We start from the raw sequence: 23,707 nt of genomic DNA, 5'->3' as shown, positions 1-23,707 counted from the left end.
AGGTTGTGGTCAATATACCAAGCCGGGTGGGATACACACAGATACACACTAAAGAAAGCAGAACAAGGGTTAATCCAGAAAACGTAGTCAGACAATGCTGGAGAAATTCATTAGAAGCCAAGAAGCAGAAAGCAAAGGGGGAGCCAGAAGCAGGGGTTAGCAAACTGTTGCTCCGACACAGACTGTGTCAGAGTGGATCCTATATAGTGCCGGGAGTTTAAAACTCCCCACCCAGAGTCACACGATTGCAACACCAAGCAGGAAGTAAACAAGAGAGTGCTGGGATCAAGAGCCTGGAGCAGGCAAGTTCTTCACAGAAGGTGGCCTGGTCTGATGAATCATGTTTTCTTCTACAACATGTGGACGGCCGGGTGCATGATTTACCTGCGGAAGAGATGGCACCAAGATGCACTATGGGAAGAAGGCAAGCCGGTTGAGGTAGTGTGATGATCTGGGCAATGTTCTGCTTGGAAACCTTGGGTCCTGGCATTCATGTGGATGTTACTTTGACATTTACCACCTACCTTGTTGCAGGCCAAGTACATTTCATCATGAGGTATAATAGTTACAATTTCCAAGTTCTATTTAAATATCCAGCTTCCAATCACCACTCTCTCATTACTTGTTCATCTGCTTTGTCCTCCATGACAACTGTATTCCGTGATGGCAGTGGTCTCTTTCAGCAGGATATTGTGCCCTTCCACATTGCAACAATTGTTCAGGAATGGTTTGAGGAACATGACAAAGAGTGCAAGGTATTGACTTGACCTCCAAATTCTCCAGTTCTCAAACCAATCAAGCATCTGTGGTATGTGCTGGAAAAACAAGTCAGAGACATGGATGCCACACCTCACTTGCAGGACCTCACTTGAAAGGATCTTCTGCTAATGTATTGGTGCCAGATACGACAGGACACCTTCAGAAGTCTTGTGGATACATGCCTCGACGACTTAGAGCTGTTTTGGTGACATGAGGGGGACTTATACAATAGGTGATTTTAATGTTGTGGCTGAATGGTGTAGGTATATAACCTTTGCGGTCTCTGAATACGTTTTTTTGTGTTTAAACATGCTTTTATGTATTTAAATGAATATGGTTACATTTAGTGTCCTCTTTCTACGTTTTTCTATGGTACCATACAAAATGAATGTAACAAGTTGACTAAAGAATTATTATTCCCCAGCTTAAATTTTAAAAGCAAACCTTATTTATATAATTTGTAATTATTGTATAATATGACAGAATTAATTTGTATGACCTGGTAGAATTGAATTTATATGCTTGTTTAAAGTTATGACAGCCCTTGCTGAATTAAGAGACACAGAATTAGTTTGTTTGTTTTTTTTATTAGAACTATACACAATTTAATTACTATATAACTATAAATAAGGAAAATTATAGATAGGTCAGATTCACCAACTAACTTGTGACACTTAGGAATTGCTTCATAGGAACACAGCAGGTGAACAAGTAAATGAGAGAACAGTGATTGGAAGCTGGATATTTAAATAGAAGTCGGAAATAACTATCATACTTCATGATGAAATCGTCTTCTGTAATGAAACAAGTCCTGTAATAGTTTTTTATATATGGAACTCATTTAAAGGATTCACAGATTAACCAGGTGTCCAGACACTGTTTCATACTGTTCTCACAGCCAGGGCAGCAGTGAGAGACATACTAGTTAGTATATATGGACAATGTGATGCAGATTGATCTATGGTGCCACATTAATTTTGCTATAGGACCCAGAAGTTACTAGTTACATCCCGGACTAGGATCATTACAGAAAGTAGGTTAAGCTCTTTTACAGGAAAATGGTTATACATTCATCTCCTCATGTTTACACTAGTCCTATTTTTTATTTTAAATTATATGAAAGTATTTTCTTTACAGAATACATACCACCTTTCTGACAGCAGAAATATATGCCAAGCCCATTACCACTTACAATAGCAAACATAGGTTATTTTGCATTAGTTTGCATATTGACTAACATTTTGTAACAGATAGGGTGCATAATTTGGCCTTAGGTGTACAATTGTAGAGTTCAGAAAAACACAATTAGAGAGAAATTGACTAGCGACTTCCATCATTAACCATGCTGTCATTATGGCCCCTTTTAACTAGGTACATGACGTCCTTATGAATCCATCATTCCAGCACGGTCATAAAGGTAACAACCACTCGAGAAGCAGTCTAAGCAGTACAAAACAGCCTGTTTAAGTCAATTCACAGATGGACAGGTGATAACATACTCATTAGTTTCAGCTCAGAGACAAAAGATTTGATAAACCAGCATACCTTCCTCTTCCTGCCCCAAAGTGCTCTTAAAAAAAAAAAGCCACAATACTATTTACACTGTGGGAAAAAAAGCCAAAACACAGTGAAGCCCAATCCCAACACTAAATGACTACATTGTAGCAAAGGTAATAGATTGCAATATTAAAAGAGGGAAGGTACGACAAACTACAAAACATAGTTTGGAGATTGGTGCTATTTATATTTATATCTCTTCTATTCAACCACAAGTGTAGAATATTAACATTGTTCTCAAAGATTCGCAATAAAAGTGAGTTTTGGAAATCCTACAGAAAGAATGTCATCATATCCAATTGTATTTATAATGGGTATTGTGTGAAAACTTTTCAACCCTTCATGAACAAGCTAAATATCATGTTTTGGACATGTGCTAAGTTTTACCAGGAATAATCTTTATTTTCTTGCCGATCAAAGTTAATTTTGATATTTTATTTTTTTGTGGTCTTTTTAAGTGTTCTGGGGGTGCAGGGGATGTAAAAAAATATACAAACCCTTCAACAACTTTTATGTATTTATCCTATAGTTTGTTTTATCACCCAATTTCTGTAACCCAGGAGTGTGGGGATATAGGGGCACATTTATCAATATTCACATAAAGTGAAAAGTAGTTTTCAATCCTTATCGCAATGATAAGGATTGAACTATTTCTCACATTTATGTACAGCCATGCACAGAAACAGCAGTTCCGAAAAACTGCTGTTTCAGTGATAAAAAAAAAATCATACTTACCCCCCTCTTCGGAAGCGCTGTCTCCGGGTCTTCTCTTCACTCTTCAATTGCGCATGTCCAGTTCCAAGAACTGGACATGCGCACACAGATCCCCTCTCTGTCTCTGCAACGATAGTTGCAGAGAGAGCGCGCTGAGTGACAGGGAGGGATCATGTGATCCCTCCACACATGCGCTGTCCAGCTCTGCTCTTCGGAGCAGAGCTGACAGCATTAGATTTCTTCAATTCGGATGATGTACGCCGTACATTAACATGACAAGTTCCCGAAAAAAAAAGGTTTTTCCGGGACTTGTTAGATTGCGGCCAGGAGCAGTCACCATTCTGTTGAATGGTGACTGCTCCCAAAAACGATCTAAAGTGAAAAGCAGTCATTTTCATCAGTCATCAGTGCGATGGGACTTTAATAAATTTGTGTTGGACACTTTCTGGACCAAATTACACGGTAAGTGCACGATAGTGCAATACCGTTTTTTCTTAAATATGCCCCATAGTTGGACAGTTCAGTTTGTTGTTGCTGGAACATTTTTCCATGGGCAGTACAAAGTAGCAATGTACCCTGTAGGCCAGTGAAGGAATTTTACAACACAGACCTATTTAGTCATGACATAGCATCCATTTGAAAACTGTTGTCCAGGCAGAGTAGATGCAGGATTCTGTCCACTGTAACAGGTGGTCTAAACATGACCTCACAGACAGGCAATCATTCAATGTCTAGAAGCACCACAACAGCGATCACTAGTAACCCACTTCCACTAAGTTCCCAATCCTCTAACAATCCTCACTCCCACTTCTCTCTTATGGAAATGCTTCTCACATTATGATCATCCTCAAGGATAACAACATGTACTTCAAAAGAGTTAAGACTTCACCTATATACAGCAGTGGTTCTCAACCCTGTCCTCAAGGCATTACATATTTTGAGGAATGCCTCACAAAATGAGTACAGCTGTGAAATTAAAGCAGTGATCAACATTTCACTGCTTGAGGTGTGTGCATGCGGTGCACCTCAGACAGTCAGGTAAAGTATGACAACAGGAAAAAAAAAAATCACAGACATAGGTTAAATACTCAAGAGCACTGGAGTAAGACAGTTTAGCAAAAATGAAAGTCCAGTTTTGCACACCAAGTATGTTGTGTAGGTAGAAATAATCGTAATGAAGGGCCACAGCTCGTGTCTGTGTCCACCAATCAGAAACAGAGGTAGCAATATAGAAAGAATAGACAATGGTGCTCTTCCAAAAATGAAGTGTAGTATATTGCTTATGGAGCAAGCATCTATTATAAGATTTGTCCCAGGAGGCAGTATCCACAGACAGCTTCAAACTGTCATTAGTACAATGGAGTTTAATATTGAGTAACACGAATTGACATAAAATAATCAAACTAACACATTTCAAAGTATCAAACCTTTCTTCTCAGACCTATAATCAAAATACAATAGAATAGTAATATTATACATATATATATATATATATATATATATATATTATATATACACACACAACTGGCTGGTAAAATAGAGTCTGATTCAGTTATGCATAGACTAATTGAAAAAGAGGCCGGCGGCTGCATTAGGGTAATTGTTTAAAAATAACAGCAATCCATAGCTTACAACAGATAAAGTGAAAAAATGTTTTTATATATTATAAAGAAGTTAAAATAACAAAATCACATGTAGATTAAAACATTTTAACAAGGATACATCTCATTCGTAGTTTGTTTTATATGCAATCATTAAACACAGGATATAATTTAAAATTGATTTAATTTATATTATTTCATGAAATTATTCCATGAATATAAAAACTAATCATCAATGACAAAATGCTTATGCCAAAAAAAAAAAGGAAGTAATTTCTCTTGATTTTTTAATGTATTAAAACAGTTTCAGTTAATATTTTGGAAACAAAATATAATGTGCATTAAAGCATCTTAATATATTTATTAAACCCATTAGGGATGAAGGAATCCATAATATTCATCCAAAAATGATCCATGCTGCGAAGTCTTTAGAATATTTGTCAAGTGGTGGAATTTTTTATTTTTTTTTTGCTATCGAAAATGTGACAACAGAGGCATCTATGTTGTTTTGTTGGATAGTATTGGGCTTTAAACTGCTTGGGGCAAGTTTGTTCTCTACGGATGGAGCTCACCTACAAATCACAGAATTATTTACTGGGGACTCAAAGTGTGCCAGTTTTGAGCTTTTTGTTTAATTATAAAAAATAATTGCTAATGGTCTCACTACCTAATATAAGCCTAAACCCAATTTATACTTAGACTAACTTGTACATACAGAGCTAGTCAAATTCTTTTTAGAAGAAATTGTGTTTTTCCTAATAATTATCTTAAGTTTCCAAATATTAATAATTGTAAATGTCAGGAACAAATCTGCTTACAGTCAAAGGGCACAGCTATGGGGACAAGATTTGCACAAAAAGTTTCACAAATCTTTGTATAGGGCATTTTAAAGAACACTTGTCTGTCTAAAAGAGATCATACCAGATGTCTTGGTGGCCATATTTCTGATGGCAAAAACCATTTACCTCTTAACTCTGTTTATTCTTATGTACATTCACTGCAGCAGTAACCAGGTCATTTACCTCTTAGAATGCTCATGTAAACTACAATACATTGGCCATAACATCTAACCACCCAGGAATCAAATAAACAGATAGACAATAATCCCTGACTTCTGGAGCAAGCAGCCAATAATAGTTTTGTCCCAGTAGGCAGTATTCACATACAGTTTCATTACAATGGATACAACTGCTGTACAACTGGACTTGTAGTTTCACAACACCTGGAGTGTCACAGGTTAGCCAACACTGGCCTAGAGGTTCTCTCTCCCTCAGGGAACTACCAGTCTTGCCCCAGAAAAAAACAGGAAGCAGCTCCGGGACACAACAGTGGTCTAAAAGATCACTATTTTTATGTGATCAGGAAAAGACTGGTCAACCAGAAGGATTATTGATCTTTTCTTGTATGAGAGCCAAGTTCCGTCCCTGGCTCACTGAACTTCTTCACTGCAGTCAATAAAGTATGGGACAGCCATCCCATAAAACCTATGGTGTTCTCAGAAGGTTAATCATCATCACCATTTATATATATATTGCGCCACTAATTCCGCAGCGCTGTACAGAGAACTCAATCCCATCAGTCCCTGGCCCATTGAAGCTCTAAATTGCCTAACACACACACAGACATGGGTCAATTTTTATAATAGCCAATTAACCTACTAATATATATATTTTTTAATCCATATGTGTTCCTGGAGAAAGACCACAAAAAAATACGCCTCAAGAAAAGGTTTTATCTAAAGGCAACTTAACCGACCTGGGGGCGAGCCAACAAAAGCCAAATTCACATAAACTACTCTCTTGTGAGGGGGGGGAGCAAGAACAACTTCCTATCCAAGCAAGCATATTTGTTCCAGATATTTACTTTTTAATTCCCGTTTTTAATTAAAATGCAAATGACTTCATGCAATGGAATAACTTATTAACATAACGAAATTGAGCGAGTTTCTCAGAAGTCTCGCAAACTCTCTTCATTGCTTCAATGCAGCCACTAGATTGGCAGTATATTTTATATGTACACACGAACAGTGGTCGAAATAGACTGGTATACGATGGTATGCCATAATGCCACTTCTACTCTTTGATTGTAAAACTATCATTCCATACCACCACTTCTAATTTTATACTTCAACCACTAATATATTATATATACACACACATCTATTTGATTATGCTCTTGTGTCGATCAACGAGATGTTGCTCGGTTTGACTTCACTAGGGCATATGGGTTAATGTGGGCATATAGAAGCACCCACACATTCAGGTGTGATATAGACAAGATATATATGTGAGCTCTGAAACAACTGGTGAAAATAATGGGGATCAGGTCATCTTGTGATTGGGAAAAAAAATCTGAACCATTTTACAAGGTTAACTATATAATTTCTGGATAACAAAATATTTACTCACATTAGAATCTGTCAAATGGACATCACAGGATAGTGAATTGCAGCATTATCCTACATAGTATATAGCAAAGTACATTGAGGGGATCATAATACAAATAAGTAACCTGCAATTACATAAAATAGAAGGTAAAGACAACCCTGTCCAAATGAGCTTACAATCCAAGAGGTCTGGGGAACAATTGATACATAAAGGTAGCAGAACATACGCTCATAGTGCCCCCTTGCCTTCCATGACAGGATAAAGGTAAAAATTAACTTGTCATTAATTTAAGATCCAACTTCCTTCACAATCATCCCACCAATGTTATTTAGAACAGAGGTGCGCAAGAGCACCATTGAGGGATGTGAAGGTAGAGGGGGTGGGGAGGTCAGGGCCGGTGCTAGGGTACTTGGCTCCCCAGGCACACTTTCAAAATATGCGCCCCGCCCCCCCCCCCCCCCCACACGTCTTTCCTTACCTTAACTTGCCTCCATAAAGCTGCTCCTCTCTGCTCTGTCTTCTCCCCTCCACTCACTGACACTGTAGGGCCGTGATGATGATGTCACGCCCGACAGCGAGGGGAGGAGAGGGAGCAGAGAGGCGGCGGTGGTGATCCATAGCCCCTTCCCCCTCCCCGTGGATTTATCTGAAGCTGTGCGGTGGCCGTGAAAGGTATGATCAGTGGTCACCGCAGTTTTAAAGTAATTTAAAGTAAATTTTAATTCTGTGGCGCCCTCCAGAGCCCGGCGCCCCAGGCAACTGCCTAACCTTGCCTAATGGGAGCGCCGGGCTTGGGGGAGGTGTCACTCTACTTGTCTCTCAAACTTGCTTATCCATAAGCGCCTGCCTGAGTATGACTCATTGTCTTCAGCCTTTACCATTGGAATGTGTCAAGATTAAAACCTTATTACATTTTTCAATCAAGTTTTCTTTGGAGAACTATCCACTTATATTTTAAAATAATTTTCAGTTTATACCTCTCCCTGCACCCTCAAAAATCTTGCACCATCCAGAAGCCTTGCACCCTAGGCTGCAGCCTAGTCAGCCTACAGGACAATCAGGCCCTGGCAATACCTTAACTAAGTTGCCTGAATTCTTTCTTAAGTCTTACACAAGTCTTACACAAGTCTCTCATAGCGGGCTGCCCTTCTCGGCCACCCATCACCACATAGGTCATCTTTAGCTATAATTTCATTTCTGTATCTCTCAGAAAGTCAATATTTTCAGTATTCTAAAAATATATATATATAATACAATACAATACAATAATGAAAATATGTTGTTATGCCATAACCCTGACATTAGACCAGTGTACTTTCAATGTTTGGGACCCTTAGGGGTATATTCAATTGTCGTTGTTTTCCGTGGTGTTAAAACTACTATTACCGTTATTATGGTAAGAGTTAGCTAGGTTTCAGCTCGCGGCTCAGGAAGCTGCGAGCTGAAATCCAGCGAGAAAGATACCGTAATAACGTTTTTTACGCGCACTAGTGGGCGGAGCGCGAGATTTTCGGCGTTTCCACCGACAATTGAATATGCCCCTTATAGTACAAAGTATTGTGCCTCATCTCCCATGATTCTCTAGGCTCGCAGCCTGCAGGCTGTCATATATACATGGCTCTGTAAAGAGTGGTTATTAGGACACAGATTGGGAAAGTAGTGGTTCTACTAAGTCACAAAATAGGGGACCAAATGAGGAAATGTCTTTTTATATGGAGCAGTCCTTTAAAGCAACAATCCCACATTGACATTTTCTCTAAATAGCATGTTAAGTACCTTTAATCATGCATTTCTTAGCTGTCCTCAAGGCCTGACTAAGGGTTAAGGCCACCCTAGACCACTACGCTCATAGTGCACACTTGCTTTCCACGACAAGCTAATATGCGGAAAGTAAAAAGAACTCATCCTTAATTTAAAATCAGTCTTCCTTCACAATACATATTTATGTTCCCGTGTTTTAGAAACTCCACTCGGCTTTTTAAAGTGTCATGGCAATTTTTGTCACTCATTTCTTCCTAATTAAAAAATTAACTGTATAGCAAAATGGAGGCATGAACAAGCGCTATTGAGGATGAAGATGTAAAGTTAGAGGAGGCTGTCATTCCTGCACCTGTCACCATACATAGCTCTCCTACTCCCTTATCATCAAGCACCCGCCCAAGGATGACTCATTGCCTACAGCCTTTACCATAGGAGTACATCAAGATTAAAACCTTGCTACATTTTTCTTTTGTGTTTTATTTTTACTTTGGAGAACTATTCTCATATTTTAAAATTAATTTCAGTTTATACTTCACCCTGTCGCAATTTGCTGTGTCCCTCAAAAGTTTTGCACCGAAGGCTACAGCCTAGTTAGCCTACTGGATAATCAGGCCCTGGCTGTCCTTCTACAAATTATGATCTCCTTTTAAAAATCTCTCTGGAGAGTAGACAACCATGGCTGCCAATCACACTGACAGACCCTCAGCATGGATGGTAAAGTGGAAAGGAGGACAAGGGGGGGGGGGAATTTTACAGTGCAGACTGAGTTCAGGGGGACATTACAATGCCTCTCTGCTCACTACATCTTGTGCCATGTGACTGTGGTTGCCATGATAGTCACATGACTCTGTGCAAACCTATAAACCATTAACAGCAGCTTGTAGAAACAAATAAAGGAACATAATAATTACCATGCTTGTTCTCATAACCTGCCACAGTGATTTTTGTTAAAAAGGACACCATTAAAGCAGCAATCTTGGGATTGCTGCTTTAATGGACACAGTAAACTATTACAATAAAAACTGGAGAGTTAAAGAGAATAATAAAAGAACTATTATACATAACTAGGCATTCCAAGGAGCTATAGACAGTCAAACAATAGCCTCATATTTTGGGTAATATTACATTTTCTGCAAGGTCCACAGTAAACATCTCATCGAAAAGCAGACTGCTAAAAGAGATCTACAAGACCTAAGTATTCCTCTTTGGAGACAAATTCATTAGGCATTCCACTGGTTTGTAAGAAAAAAAACAAAAAACTGTCCTTTGGCGAGATGAATGAAAAGACTGCAGCAAAACATTGCTTTGAACACAGCCAACCAGGCAAATGTTTCAAGTTTTAAAAATACCAATTTGTTTTTGTGTTGTAATAGTATATCTGCTTTCATGCTTTTCCTGGAACTGTCTAATACACAGAAAAGTGCAATAGTCCAAACTAGTTCTCACAGAATACCTTATGAGCCTAAACGATAAGCTATCCGCCAAAGAGAAGTTTATAGGGTACACATTTATTTTGAGGGTCAGTAAGCAGAAGAAACTAATAATATTAACCAGAAAGGCTTTAATCCTGAATCAAGCAGCATCTCAGATCTCAGTGATACTGCTGATTTGAAAGTTTTAAACATTCTCTCTACAGGGAGTATTTTGCCAGGGGCTTGATTGAAAGCCAAATGCAGGTGACCACTGTAATTTCTTTAAACTGGAATATATATATATATATATATATATATATATATATATATATATATATATATATTCCAGTTTAAAGCTTACACATACAGGCATTGGAAAACTTTCTGAATGTGCAGAACGTACTGGAAGCATGAAACTACAGAGCCGATTCAAGAAGAGTCCCTATTTCACTTGCCAATTTTACCCACATCTCTGTCAAGAGCAGATTTAGAGTGACAGAATTATAATGTGATTAACTAACCTGGGGACAAGGCAAAGTTGTCATTGAAGACAAACATTATAGCATGCTTGGGTTATCTACTACATGAAAAAGGAAAAGAATAATATTGGCCAAATGTAATAGTCATTACTTTGATATAACCAGCATGACACTTGTTTATCACTACTTATGATGCATTCTGGGGGGGAGGAGGAATAATAAAACTGACACACCTAGAAAACTAAAGCAGTTAATTATTCACAAATTAAAAAGGTATTTATCTTTCACCAGTTTACCTCAATTAGTGCATAGACTGTTTGCTATCCATCCAACTAGTGTACACAAAAAAGGGTGTAATGGATGTACATATCTACAACAATAACACATTGCCAGAAGGCCTGTTAGTCCATATACTTTGTTTATGTATATTAATACCAATTAGTACAACAATATCATGAAATGTATTAGCAAGCAATTAAAAGTACCACACAAAAATTTAATTTTAAACAGTGAGTTTTACACTGCTCAACAAATAGAGTTAGTGTGTGGGCACAAACAACATTTAAAAAAAGTCCCAACTACTTAAACCTACAAAAATACCCACTATTCTCTATGATTTAAACGATGGAAGAAAATAAAACTGTCATAGACAGTCAGATAGATGGTTTAACTATTCATCTCCCATGATAACTAATATCCAAACTCCTATTTAGATGTCACTTATAATATAGAGGTCTGATTGACAAAATGATTAACATCACGCCCACGCCGGATTGCAACACAAGCACCCAAAAGTGAAAAGATTGGTGAATGTGTCATTATCCTCAAATCTAACTGTCAAAATAATTCCCAACTAATAGCAGATCATTGGGACGGTGTTGTTTAATAATGAGCTGCCAGGCTACAAGACAACCGAGGACAAGGATTAATAAAGATGCACACTCTGCTGTGATCGATTTGCATATCAATGGCAATATTGTATAGGACGGGATTTCCGATCTTTCCCATATAAGAATGATCCTCTGAATAGAGAGCAAGTTACTGCAATCACCTACCAGCTTTGCACGGATCCTTGTAGTCAGTTTCATCTGTGTTATCTTCCATTAAGTATTCAAAACCAAAATTATAATCCTGCCCCAGAGCCAGGCGAGTCACCCATAGCAAGGTCAGTCCTACAGATGTCAGTGCCCAGAGACTCCTCACATGGGATCCACAGCTCATAGCTGGAGAGAAAAGTACAACTTTGGAGGCAGTAATAATGAATGGTCTTTGTAGTGGGAGGGAGGTTAGTGCTGCAGGTGGTGTGTTTCCCTGCACGGAGTTCCGTGATCTTTTAGGCTGCAGGTTCTTAGAAGCGGTGTTTGTGAGGTGAAGCGCAGTGTCGGGGTCTGCAAACTAGAGATGGGGGTATTGGGACGGCAGGCGGTGTTTGAGGGGTGCAGGGGGTGGTGTTGGGTGGGGGCGCGGTCCCGGAGGCGGCGTTTGCGAGGGTCTCGGTGCAGTGTTCTGAGAGATGGTTTCTTTGGTCAGTGCCCCGCTCTCTGTCTTACTCTCTCCCCGGGGTGTTACTCACTGGCCGCTTTATCCAATCAGCTGATCTCCAGCACTCGGGGCCGGTCCCTGCAAACACACTGCTCATTAACCAGAGGATCACAGGGATTTGTTGCTCACAACTTCATCTCCAGCAGCTCAGTCACCAGTAACATCGTTACTGTATGGTGTCGGCATCCCACATCCCTGCAACATTTACACACTTCCAATAAATATACATATATACACCGCTGTGCTCCTAGCACCCACTATTTATACAGTATCTATCTATCTATCTATGTATCTATCTATCTATCTATCTATCTAAATACACTCACACAATACGCTGTGTATGTACATATATATGCAGGGGTGTAGGAACGAAAATTTTAATGGGGGGCAACTGCCCCCTGGTTCCTACACCCCTGTATATATGTAACTAATAGCAAGATAATACAGCATGTATTATAAGATATATATATATTTATTTCACAAGTGCATAATCTATACCTTACCAACACCACATGTAAACGGTAAGTTTGATTTTATTATTTTAAATATAATAGGAGAAATTGATTAAAATTGGGTACTGTAATAACTGAGGAAAAGTGCGGTATCCAACACCATGTGATGTTAATTGCCCGAACCTAAATATTGACCACTACGGTTTATTTGTATGTGCTCAACACATGTACTGTGGATTATTGACTCCCGAATGTGTGTGACCTGAATGAGTCTCAACAAGACCTTTTTTATCCAAAACACAATGTTCTACTCTGATTTTTCTCTTCTCAAATTAAATAACCGATGTAAAAAAACCATAATGGCCATTGTTGGTATATATGAATGAGTGTTGGGTTAAGGTTTTCAGATTTTCAAAACATAATTATTACTATCATATATGTAAATACTACTATGATTAGTAATTATAGCTACAATGGTTTACTTCATATTATCATGTTTTCGCTTACTATACAATCCCAATGTATCTAAATGCATCCAATTATTTATTATATTTTCTCTCTTGTAATATGCTGCAGCAAAAATAGGAGTTATAATGTGGAAAGTAAGAAACCAATCTTTTTTTTTTTCTCTACTCATTTCACCTCTCAACATGTTCAGGTTCTCTTTATGATGAGTAGAACTGGATGAAAGTAATAGGTGTGATCTACGGGGAGATGGTGTGAATGTAAGATGACAACTAATATTTCAGCTGACACAGAGGGCAACCAGAAAAAGCTTAGTATGAATATAGACAAAGAAGCCTGGCTTCTGCTCCTTTTGTGTTCCTGGTTCTAAGATACAATAACATATATATTATATATAAAATTTAATTTTGCTAAATTAATGGATTAGTAAGTTGGAGTTCAACATTATAAAATATATATCAGTAATATCAGATAACACACAGCGGTGCCAAAATACGTGATATTAAAACCCCATATTGTCCAAATAAGGCAATAATCGCCTATATGCAAAAGTCCCTCAGCATGGTGTACAGAGAGTTAGGAACCAGTCAGGGGTTCCTGGCCCTAACTCCAGTGATGCCAGCTATAGTACGTGGTCTCTTTATATGGACACCCAATAGTTCCACCACATGGTGTGTGCCACATGCAAATTTACAGCAGTATCATCACATGTTCTCTGTCAGCAGCTCTGTAACCAAAGGTCGCCTATGGGATAGGGTACACTAACTGTTTTTCCAATAAAGAGTGATACTCAAAGTTACACCCGTACCCCTAATATTCTGCTGTGATTGGGACAGGGTTGGGAGTACATAAGGCCAAATTCTGCTGGTGAAACGTGAAAAAACGTCAAATGCAGAAAGAGGCAAATACTTTCCAGAACAGTTTTCAAAATTTTGGTCCTGTCTGGTGCGGTATGCAAGGTGTGTGCCTCATGACAGAAACTCTCTTGCTTAGACAATGGCTAGGCTACATTAGCATTGCTAAATTGAAGTTTGACTGCCTAACATTGTGATAGAAACATCTCCACAAGATTTATACACTCTCCTTCCACTCTGCACTGTTATGAACATTCCAATTATTTTTCCTGACTACAGAGCATCCTATTCCAGCTGAAAACTAGAGACATCCAGATGAACATGAAGAAAAAAGTGCTCTGACCATAATCAACTGCACTTTCAAAACAAAACCTCTCCATTTTATGTCATGCTCTAGTTTTTTTAATGTGTAAGGTGACATGCATTCATTACTTTTTGTTAAATAATTGTACCTGATTCTTCTTTATTAAAGGGGTTGCGATGACAACCTCTTCTTAATTAAACCTTTCCCTCACATATAGCAAATAGTGTCAACTAATTCACTGGAACGAAAAGCCGGTTGGCGCCGCAGCTCTAGGTATTGGACATCTCAGTCCATGCATAGCTCTACAACAGTGCTCTATTAAATGCTCTCCGGCCCCTAGTCCAGCCTGCCCCTGGATCTAGTCTCTGTGTTTGTCAAGGTATTCAGGGACTGCTTACAACTCATGATTTTCAGGTATCCAAATAAAGTCAAGGGACAAATATTTAGTACATGTTTTACAGTGAATTAGTCACTAATTAATATAAGTGTGCTCCTGATAGATGAAAACATGCACTATTAGTGGGCCTAAGAACCAGCTGAGAGCAACACTGTTGTAGCAAAGAAATTGTCTAGACAAGCTGCTACAAGAATTATTTGCACTATGGGTGACACGTGACAGTGGGTGACATGACAGCAGGTATCCAGGCAAGTTACACAATAAAAATAATGTGTGTAGAAAGCTGACGGAGGACCCAGGGCCATCTTAACAACATTATGGGCCCCCAGGCAAAGCAGTGCACCGGGGCCCCTACATATATAGATAGATATATAGATATAGATGTATAGAGATACAGATACAGATATAGATATATAGAGATAGAAATAGATAGATGTACTTGCTCAGTGACCCTTGAAGGTTTTTTTTGCAGGTTTTTTCTTTTGCAGTATTATTTATTCTAATTAAAAGCCCTGCCTATGGGGCCCCCCTTTCCCGTGGGGCCCCCGGGCACCTGCCCATTGTGCCCAATGGAAAATATGGCCCTGGGAGGACCATTGCTAGAGCACTGCTTAGGGATCAAGATGGTCCTCACCTGCCACTTACACAGGTGAGGATACCAATTTATGGTTCATTGGGATATTTGTTTCAAATTTTGGGGGGGTTGGAAAAACAAACTGATACAATTCCCATCAGCTAGTTAATTAAAAAAAAATGTTTGGACTTGAACAGGGGATGTGAAACTCTGCTTATGCCCTCATATTACTAATTACTCCATCTGTCCTTCACATACATCAAGTTACTAGAATGAGATGAGATCTCTGGTCCAGGATAAATAAAAAAAAATAATCCATAAAACAAGTCATTCATTTGGCAGATAAATTGTTCAAAAAATGTCTAAGCATAAAACTAAAATGAATGCAAACTGTGCTATTGTTTATCTGATTTAAAGGACAATCTGTGATGATATAATTATCTTGTGTTCTATGGATAAGGTGAATGATGCTTGTTTATTGACACTACCATTCCAAATGGAACAGATTATTGGATTGTGCCAAAATTTAAACCCCAGCAAGTTAGGGAAGAAGTAGTTACGTAATTACAAGTTCTGCCAGGACGGCAGCACAGTGGTACATCATTCTAAATGAAGCAATTCCTTGCTTTACCCCCCAAACCGACATTTTACTTTGTCCCTGTATCTCACCCCTTCAATTTATGGCTGTAATTTGCAGTCAATTTCCCTCAAATAGAAATTGGGAGATTGGTAACTAGCATGTACAGAAGATTTTAATAGTTCATTATTTATATATAGCTTCAAACATATATATATATATATATATATATATATATATATATATATATATATATATATATTGCCCATACATACATATCCAAATGGGTGGGTTCCAGGGCCTGATTAAGGGTTCAGGCTGCCCTTCTCTAATACACTTGTAGCGCTCCCACACCTTCCACATCAGACTAAAACGCGGTAGATAAAATAAACCCGTCCTTAATTTAAAATCCAACTCCCTTCACCCACCCCTCCCCCAACAATGTTTATGTTCCTGTTGTTTCGAAACTCAACTGCACTTGTTTTTTTAAAAGGGTCACAGCAATCTTTGTCACTCACTTTATTTTCCTTAAAATCAGAACTGTATAGCAGAAAAGAGACATGAGCTACTGAGGCTGAAGATGTGAAGGGGCAGGGGGCTGTCACACCTGCACCTGTCGCCATTTTTGCCTCTCCTACTCTCTTATCCTGAAGTGCCCAACCATGGATGACCCCTAGCCTTTACCATGGGAATACGTCAAGATTAAAACCTTACTACATTTTTCTTTCATGTTTTCTTTTTATTTTGGAAAATAACTATTCTTCTTATATTTTAAAATTAATTTCAGTCTATACGTCTTCCTGTCACAATTTTGTACCCCAAAAAATGTTGCACCCCAAAAGCCTTGCTCCCCAGGTTGCAGCCTAGTCAGCCTATTGGATAATGAAGCACTGGTAGGCACTCAATTAAAATGTTGATTCCAGCCTTGGTTTCACATATGACATTGTTGGACTACAGAAGTATCCCAAATCCATTAATCCAGAGAGAATGACGTTTTCAGTACCAATATAACAAACGTGTGTTTTGCTTAGAAATCAGGCAAGAATAAACAGTTATAAGAAAGTGCAACTAACTAATTCAAGAGTCAAACCTTGCAGTAGCAACAACTTACTGCAAATGTGTAAAACATTAAACGTATATTCTGTAAATAATAAACAAATTTATACAATTTATACAAACTACAACTTATAGCTACTATGAACAATGAGCAGTTGAGGGGAACACTATAATATTAAATATTTTGGTTCAACTTGCAGGTTGGAGTAGTCTTCTGTAGGGGGTACACTGTCAGTATGTATGGCGCTCTGAGCTGAGCCTATCAGCTACTTCTTCTGTGTCCTGCCACTGGCAACAAAACCAGGGAGGCAGGGAACTAAAGAGATACCTCAATAGTCCAGGGGAGGCGCTACTTTGCTTAGGGTCTCCTGTTGGCCAGGGTACGGGGGCCCAAGGACCACAGTGAGGGGCAGCAGGTCCCTCTAGTCTGTCCAGGTCTCTTACCAGTAGACCACTCCAAACCCTTCAATTGGTGGTCAAAGATGGTTTTGTTTAAGAAGAATAAAAAAACAACCTTATTGTGATATAAAATATTAAGAATTAACTGTGCTGTCCAAGCTTTCCTGATACAGCATTATTTCAATGTGTATTTTTTTATTTGTATCATTATCTTGTAAAAACATGGTTATCTCTACCATATTGCAAACATTTGAGAGCCCACTAGCGTGATCTTTGGCCAGGGCTCACAAGTGATTTAAATTGTATCTATGCACATTCCAAGGATTTTGAGGTAATAGAGCTTTGTATTATGGTATTATCATTGTCAAGGCATAAATAAAATACCTTTATGTTTAACTCTCTCTCACAGCACTGCTAAGTTGGTTCTACAGTGGACTCATGCACATGTATTTTAAGCCTCTGAGTATATGAAAGCTACTTTCATGTGCAGCTGCTATATTTGAAAAGTTTTCTCCTTTGACACAAGATTTTTCAGGTACCATATGTTTCAATAAATATTTTTATGTGAATAAATTAACATCTTCAAGTATGTAAATTCTACCAACAGTCTGAACAAACTATGGTAAGTGGTTTAATATGCAAGTAGAGAAGAAGCTTATGGAGGCATCAGTCCCTAGTAGATAGGAGTAACAACAATACCAATGACTACAAAAATCGATGATACTAAGGAGAGACTTTGTGTAGTTGATATTTTATTTAATGACATGAAGAACAACTTTCCTTTATTAATATAAACACTATGTCACAAATCGGGATCTTAGCCGCACTTACCACATCCGCCGCTGTCATATCACGGCTACCTGGGTCCCTTCTGGCCGTCTGCAGCATTCCCATCATCCACACCTCTGTTTGTAAACAAACACATACTGTTTGTTCTGCTGCATGGGCGCGGCCATCTTGGATGCAGTCAGGTGATCATTCCAGACCAACCAGATTCTGCAGCTGTGATCACATGAACTGATCAGCCAATAGTTGTTTGGGACACCCTATTTAAACCTGCTGCTGTGATCTGTTCATTGCCAGAACAACACACTTCTCTCCAGAGGATAGTTCTTGGCTCCAGTGTTCCTGTCTGCATTCCTAAGTGCAGTGTTCCTGACTGCATTACAAGTGCAGTAATCCTGACTGCATTACAAGTGCAATAATCCTGACTGCATTACAAGTGCAGTAATCCTGACTGCATTACAAGTGCAGTGTTCCTGTCTCCATTACTAGTGCACTGTTCCTGTCTACATTTCCAGACTGCTAATTCCCCTGCTATATTCTACAATCAGCAAGAACATGAGCAAGAAGTTCATCCAGGCTGCTAAGTTCTGTTTCACTCCTGCTCCAGCTAGTCCCAAGGTTCCCGAATCGGATCAAGAAATTCAGACGACCGTGACACACTAGTGATGTTGTGTAGCTGCACGTCCACTTACAGAGGACCCGAAAGCTACACACAGAGCCATCCATTTTGTGGTCTGCCAGGAACCAGTGACATTACTGAGGCACTGCCTGACTAATATTTATGTTGTTCTTAGTCAGCTGGCAAGCTACATGTCCACAAAATGGCTGCCTCTATTGTATGTAGATGACAGGTTTACATTGAATACCCTGATCTCTTTTTCTGCTTCTCAGTTGTGTGTCACATTCCGCACTCCAGGTACTTCTACCCGAGCCTCTAAATACTGACTGTCACTTTAATTTCTGTTGCCAGTGCAGACTATTGGTCATGGCCTGCATCTGTGATCATTACACCTGTGTGCTGGTCAGTATTTCTATTGGTCATCCTCCCTTTATTATGGCCTTCCTTCTTTTCTTGCATTGCTGGTTCTTCAAGTCATATCTGTTACTCTGATGTCTCTGTTTGCATGCCTGATCCACTGCTCGTGGTAAACGCTATGATCTACACCTGTTACCTGTTACGCAATCCGTGGTAAAGCTGCTGTATTCATCGCTGTTGTGTGATCGTTGCTGCTGTTTGCTGGATTTCTTCAATCTCTGCATGCCTGTTCCACTGCTCGTGGTAAACACTATGATCTACACCTGTTACCTGTTCCACAATGCTACACAAAATTTAATTTGTTTGCATCTTCATTTTAAGTATAGTGCTTGGCCCACTGCTCATGTATTAATTCACTGCAGAGAGGTCTTCAGGATTGTAGTAACGCCCTGAGAATTGGGGTACTCATTCTGAGGAGAAAGATAAACTGATTCAGAAAGGGTTCTGAAGGAAAATGGTGGTGTATGAGTTGCTGAATTCAAGGTGTAATTTAGACTAGTTTACAAATATCATGTGCCTACTTTTGCACAGATGCACCCATTTGTATGGGTAACGATCTGCGGGCCAACATGGCAGCATCTGTATGGGTGCAAACATTTACATCCTCTAAGGGGGAGATTCAATTCAGCGCAATGTATCTCCGGAACGTCCACAAAGACACATCGAGCTGATGTTCTAGCTGGAATCTCTGCTCACCTTGAGGGGAGATTCCCTACCATATTGGCCGGCAATGTGCACAGCCAAACATTGCAGTGATGTCTGGCGACACATTGCTGTCAACTGCATCTGGATTTGGGGGCCTTCCTTGCTCCGTGGGAATAAAGCGCATGATTTTGCCTAGTTTTACAGCCATATGTTAAAATAATCTTTCATTGTGCAGGATGAGCTTCCCTATTTGTCAGGAGGGGGGATACAGGCCTTAACTCCCTGGATTTTTTCCCCTCCTCTGGAGATGCTGAAGAGTGCTCTATACCAGTGTTGGCTAACCTGTGACACTCCAGGTGTTGTGAAACTACAAGTCCCAGCATACCCTTCCAGTAATAAGCTGCTATATATTGGCAAAGCATGCTGGGACTTGTCAACACTGCTCTATACATTCAACAGGTTGCATGAATTTTCTAAGTGACTTGTCACACCAGATTTTCTGCCCCATTTATTTAAGCCCTAGGAAGCAGAAGTATGAATGTAAAAGCTGAAGAGTGGAATGGAGACATTTCATCTGATGGGGGCCATTACGAGACAAACCTTTAGAGATGCTTATCTCAATAAACACATTATAAACTGGTAACGTTATTCAAGTACGTAAACCCTCTCAAGCATATATGGACTGGTAGACAGATAAATGATTGCAACAGATAACTATTTTGAAAAACACCTGCTAATGCCTATGTTCCTCATAAAGTGCTGTAAAAAAAAAGCTTGATTTTGTGTTGCTTAGTCTGACATTTAAATCCAAATGCAATAAATAAAGCCTATAATTCTAGTTGGATATTAAATCCAACATGTTCCCTTTCTCTGTAATTGTGCTCTCCATTGCCTCATCAAACATGGCTGAATCATAACTAACCAAGGTGTGGGTTAGTCCTACAATCTAACTGTTCTTCACCTCCCCTTTTTTATTATACATCCTGGGATGGGGAAGAAAGGATGACAATCCCCTCTCCTTAGGCAGTGCAGTGTACCCCACCCTAATCCTGGCAGTGAGCCAGCGCAATGCATTTCATGTTGTTTCCTCCAGTAGGGCTCAAGTAATAGACCATAAAAAGTACAAAGAGCGATTTGTTTGAACAGTAGAAAAAAAAAACCTCAATAGCTGCAATTCTCACAGCCAAAGCTTGGTTCAAATAAGGTGATAGCCCCACTTTCCACTTCGTTCTGGATCATTTCAATTCTCTTTATTTAAGGGTCAGTTTATTTCCTTAAAGTTTGATTTTTTTTAAGTTACATAAGAATCAGTTAATTACCAAATCTGGCTAGTGATTCTGTGTAATACATATACTAGATAGTTGGCGATTAAGTAAATATCTATATACAGCCTAACCTTTATCCCACTTTTCACAGCATTTTTTTTCTAGCATAAGTTCATATGTTTAATAGGCCTTTCTTGTCTATGAAAGTTTGTGTATGTAGAAAATGATGCAGAATCAATATTTATTCTACATCTATTATCCATTCAATCCAGACTTTACTTACACTATATGGACAAAAGTATTCGGACACTTGACCATTACGCCAACAGGGACTGTAATGACATTTTATTCAAATACATATATTTGGTTGGTCCCTCTTTTGCAGGGATAACAGCTTCCACTCTTCTTGGAAGGCTTTCCACAAGATGTTGGAGTCTTTCTGTGGGAATTTGTGCCTATTCATTCTGTAGAGCATTTATGAGGTCAGGCACTGATGATTGACGAGAATGCCTGGCTCGCAATTTCCATTCCAGTTCATCCCAAAGGTGTTCGATGGGGTTGAGGTTAGGACTCTGGGCAGGCCAGTCAAGTTCTTCCACACCAAACTCATCAAACCATGTCTTTGTAGTCCTTGCTTTGTGCATTAGGGCACAGTCATGTTGGAAATGAAAAGGGCCTTTCCCAAACTGTTGGCATAATGCAGTTAGGCAGGTAATGTTCTCCTGGCATCCACCAAACCCAGACTCACCCATTTGACTGCCAAACAGAGAAGCGTGATTTGTCACTCCACAGAACATGTTTCCACTGCTCCACAGTCCAGTGTCAGTGTGCTTTACACCACTCCATCCGACTCTTGGCATTGGTCTTGGTGATGTGAGGCTTGCAGGCAGCTGCTTAGCCATGGAAACCTATTCCATTAAGCTCCCACCGCACAGTTTTTGTACTTACATTAATGCCAGTGGAACTTCGAAACGCTTCAGCCATGGAATCAGCAGAGTGTACGCACCATGCAATCGTTGACCCCACTCTGTGATTTTACGTGGTCTTCAATGGCTGAGTTGCTGTTCCTAAATGATTCCACTTTCTAATAATATCACTTACGACTGACCATGGAATTTCCAGCAGGGGTGAAATTTCACGAACCGTCTGATAGCATAGGCTACATCCTATCACAGTACCACGCTTGAAGTCACTAAACTCTTTAGAATGAAAAATTTTGTATCACAAATGTTTGCAAATGGAGACTGCATGGCTAGGTGCCTGATTTTATACACCTCTGGCAATGGTTCTGATTGAAACACCTCAATTCAATAATTAACAGGTGTGGCCAAATACTTATGTCCATATAGTGTATGTATTTTGAACATTTTTCTTGTATAATTGTACTGGATCTGTGTGTTCCAAATCATCCAGGGCACTATAAGTGTGGAGTTTGTATATTCTCCCTATGTACACAGAGTTCCTTTGGCTGCTCCGGTTTCCTCCTACAGTCCAAAAACATATTGGTAGGCCCATTGCCATTGGCTTCTGACAAAAACTGTGTGGGTGTGTGTGGTAGAGAATTTACACTTTGAGCTCCATAGGGGAAGGGACTGCAGAAAATATACTCTATTTAGCTCTGTGTAATATGTAGGCATTCTATAAATAAAAGTTAATAATAAGTGGCAGGTTTGAAACCACACAAAGAACATTTTGTTGCAGGGGGTAGGGCCAAAAAGATGCCTTTGGCCTTGCCCCTCCCCCTTCCACCCTCCCACCACACCCCCCTCCAGGATCTTCTGGACATCAAAAATTCAAAGTTGGCTAGTATGTTATTACCATACCATGTCAGTGGCAAATGCATGAATTCCAGAGGGGTATTTTCAATGTTTGCTGTAATACCTGTTCCGTTAGATTTGTATAAATATTTTTTAATTCCATCAGACAAGTTCTTCTTGGTACCTTCACTGTGGAAGTTAAGTGCACAACTATGAAAGTGAAAGCAGTCAAGGAAAACACGGTGAGAACGAGAGTCCACTCAGAGCAAGGATTGTCTTAACATCTAATGTATGAAGATGAGTGAGATCCTGACTAAATTTCAGAGTTTTACAGCAGAACCATTTTGCAGTGGCGCATAACTCCAGTGTTACTATACATTTGTTCCACTTTGCCGTTTCCTTTCCATGGAATATTATTCTGCACTATATTTGTAAAGCTGTTGTAGTGCTAGAAACACGTGCATCAACTAATTGTTGCAGGACAGTGCGATCTGCAGACTTTTCCAGAGCAGGACAGGATCAATATCATTTTTGCACTATATAATGGATGTGGAATTTCTACAATGTACCTATACTTGTAATATGAATATTTTGGTGATCAATTCCTGAGATTGCCCTTGCTAATTTAACAGAAATGTGTTTACATATTTTTTGTGTGATAGAAATGATCCTCCAATTTGTTATGTACTAAATGATTGATTCCAATGTTAAAGTACAGAAATACACTGTCCAGCATACAGGAAATAATGTATTGTTTAATTACGTAATGCAACACCGTGAGCTAATTAAAGTGAAGTATGGGCCTCTACCAGTTTGATTTTTTTTTTCAATTAATGCCCCAAGATAACTTGCATGACCCCTGCAGGAACACACACCAGGGAGTTTGTGCAACAGGAAGCTGGAAGAGGATGAGCAATTAAACACTTGC

The 23,707-nt window shown here is 39.2% G+C and overlaps 1 protein-coding gene across 1 annotated transcript in view; it reads right to left on the bottom strand.

Annotated features, from left to right (window-relative positions):
* TLL2 (tolloid like 2) overlaps nt 1-12,180 on the bottom strand; it is a 141,275-nt gene extending 129,095 nt beyond the window's left edge. Inside the window, exon 1 of the mRNA XM_075216543.1 lies at nt 11,726-12,180. Within this exon, the coding sequence (XP_075072644.1) occupies nt 11,726-11,891 (166 nt within the window). The 5' untranslated portion in view covers nt 11,892-12,180. The remainder of the gene's footprint in view (nt 1-11,725) is intronic.
* Nucleotides 12,181-23,707: the final 11,527 nt, after the last annotated feature.

The sequence above is a fragment of the Mixophyes fleayi genome, chromosome 6 (genome assembly GCF_038048845.1).
Source record: "Mixophyes fleayi isolate aMixFle1 chromosome 6, aMixFle1.hap1, whole genome shotgun sequence".
Lineage (NCBI taxonomy): Eukaryota > Metazoa > Chordata > Amphibia > Anura > Limnodynastidae > Mixophyes > Mixophyes fleayi.
The sequence above is the reverse complement of the archived record's forward strand: the minus strand, read 5'-3'. Positions and strand labels throughout refer to the sequence as shown.